The 2,500-nt window shown below is 39.3% G+C and overlaps 1 protein-coding gene across 1 annotated transcript in view; it reads left to right on the top strand.

The window, feature by feature from the left end:
- bckdhb (branched chain keto acid dehydrogenase E1 subunit beta) overlaps positions 1–2,500 on the top strand; it is an 82,633-nt gene that overhangs the window by 42,738 nt on the left and 37,395 nt on the right. Inside the window, exon 8 of the mRNA XM_037677161.1 lies at positions 1–51. This exon is cut by the window's left edge and continues 60 nt beyond it. Within this exon, the coding sequence (XP_037533089.1) occupies positions 1–51 (51 nt within the window). The remainder of the gene's footprint in view (positions 52–2,500) is intronic.

Genomic DNA, 2,500 nt, shown 5'->3' with positions numbered 1-2,500 from the left:
GTCATCGATCTAAAGACCATTCTGCCCTGGGATGTCGAAACAGTTTGCAAGGTAACGTTGACACTCATGTTCACCAATAAAAGTGTTTATGAATGTTTTGAGAAGACAGTGCCCTCGTTGTAAATTCTTGAGCCGTTCACTTGGCACTTGTTGTGATCAGTCATATTTTGGCTCTGCAGTTTTGTTTTTTGGTGCTTAAAACAAATCATATTCCTTCCACTCCTGCTGTTAGTGGTTTACTGCTTGTTCATGTTCTGTAAGCCTTATGCAGTACTGGGCATAACTAAAATAAAGTGTTACATTTAGGAGGGCAAGAAAGTGGATAGTTTCAGCTGTGTTTTAGTCTTTATTTGACTTCAAATGTAAACTCAAGCACCCTGTTCAACACAGTTTGGGAAATTGGCATAAAAACAGATCCCTTTTTCAATTCCATTCAATTCAGTTTATTTATAAAGCACCAAGTCACAACAGAATTTGTCCCAGAGGACTGTACAAAAGCATTCACATCCCTTAGTAAAGCCAATTAGTAAAAGTCCTCTCTCTAAGGAAGCCAAAAGATTGTGGTGAATCTTCACTTTGTCACAGTCTCCCACCCTGAGCAAGCACAAAGGCAACAGTGGGAAGGAAAAACTCCATTTTAACAGGAAGAAACCTCCAGCAGAACCAGGCTCAGGATGAGTGGCCATCTGCTTCAACCGGCTGGGTTTGAGAGGACAGGAAGGAGAGACAGACACAGATTGACAGGTCCAGGTGTACCTCCTATTGGAAGAAAGACAAAAGAAGCACATGTTAAGCATATAAATCATTAAGTAGAGCAAGTAAAGACAGCCTTCAGATATGTCTCCTAGGGAACCAAACCATCAGGAGTCCACCTGGTAAAAAGTGTGATGTTTTAAAGAGCACTTTGGAAGCACAAAACAAACGTTTGTTTTATAGCAATCGTAGAGCTTCTCACAGTAAGACAGATCATGGTTATGCCTCCTTTCCACTCATGGGCTGCTTCTTTTGAATGACTCATGAATATAATCAAGTTTGTCTTTCTGTGTCAGTGCCACTGCGTTTTTATTTTGCAGCTGAAGAAGCAGGTCTAATTTAATTTACCTGTTTATACTTCATTATCCTAGCCTAATCCTCCTTTGACACATACAACTTTGTCAGTGAGCACCAGGCTGCTCATGCTGTCAAGCAAATCTCATAACCGACCGTTAAAGCGCAGGATAGAGCTGCGGTGGGAGGACAGTAATTTAATGTGGAGTCAATTGGTACTGATGGCAGTCTGCAGTCTTATGGAGAACTACTTACATCTCTGAGAAATCATTTGTCAGTTACAGTCTTTGCTCAAATGGGGCTTTAAAGTGAGTGTGGTCTTTTTTGTTTTTTATGCCGCGCTCTATTAAAACAACCGCTGAAAGTGAATAGTGTGTTTATGTGCTCAGCATGCCTAATGCCAGCCCTGCTACTTGAAGCATATCTACAATCTCTTTGCTTGTCATTTCCTCAAAACCAAATGTTCCCTAATTACCTGTCACAATTTAAAACCTCCAAACACACAGATATGTTCTGTTTTTGCGTAGACAAAAATGACCCTGTTGTATTACCCACTGCTGTAGTATATGGGGCAGCACAATGGCTTAGTGGTTAGCACTGTTGTCTCACAGCAAGAAGGTCCTGGGTTCAATCTCCGGTTTGGACCTGAGGTCTTTGTGTGGAGTTTGCATGTTCTCCTCGTGTTTGTGTGGGTTTTCTCCAGTGCAAAAACATGCATGTTATGCTGCCTGCAGGCGTTGTTGCAAAAGAGATCCATGATCTCAATGGGATTTGTCTGATTAAATAAAGTAAAAAAAAAAAAAATGTATTTTTTGTCATCATCTTCTGAACAGTGAAACATTTTAGCCAAGCTATTAACAATTCAACTGAAAACATGGTTGCTAATTTTGATCATAATTATTGTTATTATCACCCTGGCAAATCATAGAATGACAGAATAAAGACTGCCTTCTTTACTTTTTTGTGACTTAATGAGGAATTACTATGTGAATATTCCTCCTGATTCAAAGAGAAAACAGCTGGGAGTTGCTTCCACACGACTTGTCATCAGGAGTTAACGCTGGTGGATTCAAAACTAATGAGATAGACAAATGCAGTGCCTTGTATCTTTGATGTATAAAAGGAGCTGAAAGGGTAACACTGAGGTGACCTTTAGCTGTCCAAATGTGCACATTTCTTTTTTTTTTTTTTTTTTTTTGTTTATTTGTAACGCCTGGCCTGAAATTTGCCAGTTTTGTTGCTTCCTTCAAAGAATACATTTACACACAGGAAGGTTTTGGCTTTCATAAGAAATGACTGTTTGTATTTTCTGTGCTCGTGTTAGCTAGTCCTGCATGTGATGGAAAGCTTAAGAGTTAGAGCTGTTGACACATTGATGGTTGTATCTATAGACATATATGCACATGTACATACATACATACATACATACATACATACATACATACATACATAC

Source organism: Nematolebias whitei, chromosome 5, assembly GCF_014905685.2.
Source record: "Nematolebias whitei isolate Nwh7 chromosome 5, NemWhi1, whole genome shotgun sequence".
In the NCBI taxonomy this organism is placed as follows: domain Eukaryota; kingdom Metazoa; phylum Chordata; class Actinopteri; order Cyprinodontiformes; family Rivulidae; genus Nematolebias; species Nematolebias whitei.
Note: the sequence above shows the minus strand (reverse complement) of the source record. Positions and strands in the feature narration are given on the sequence as shown.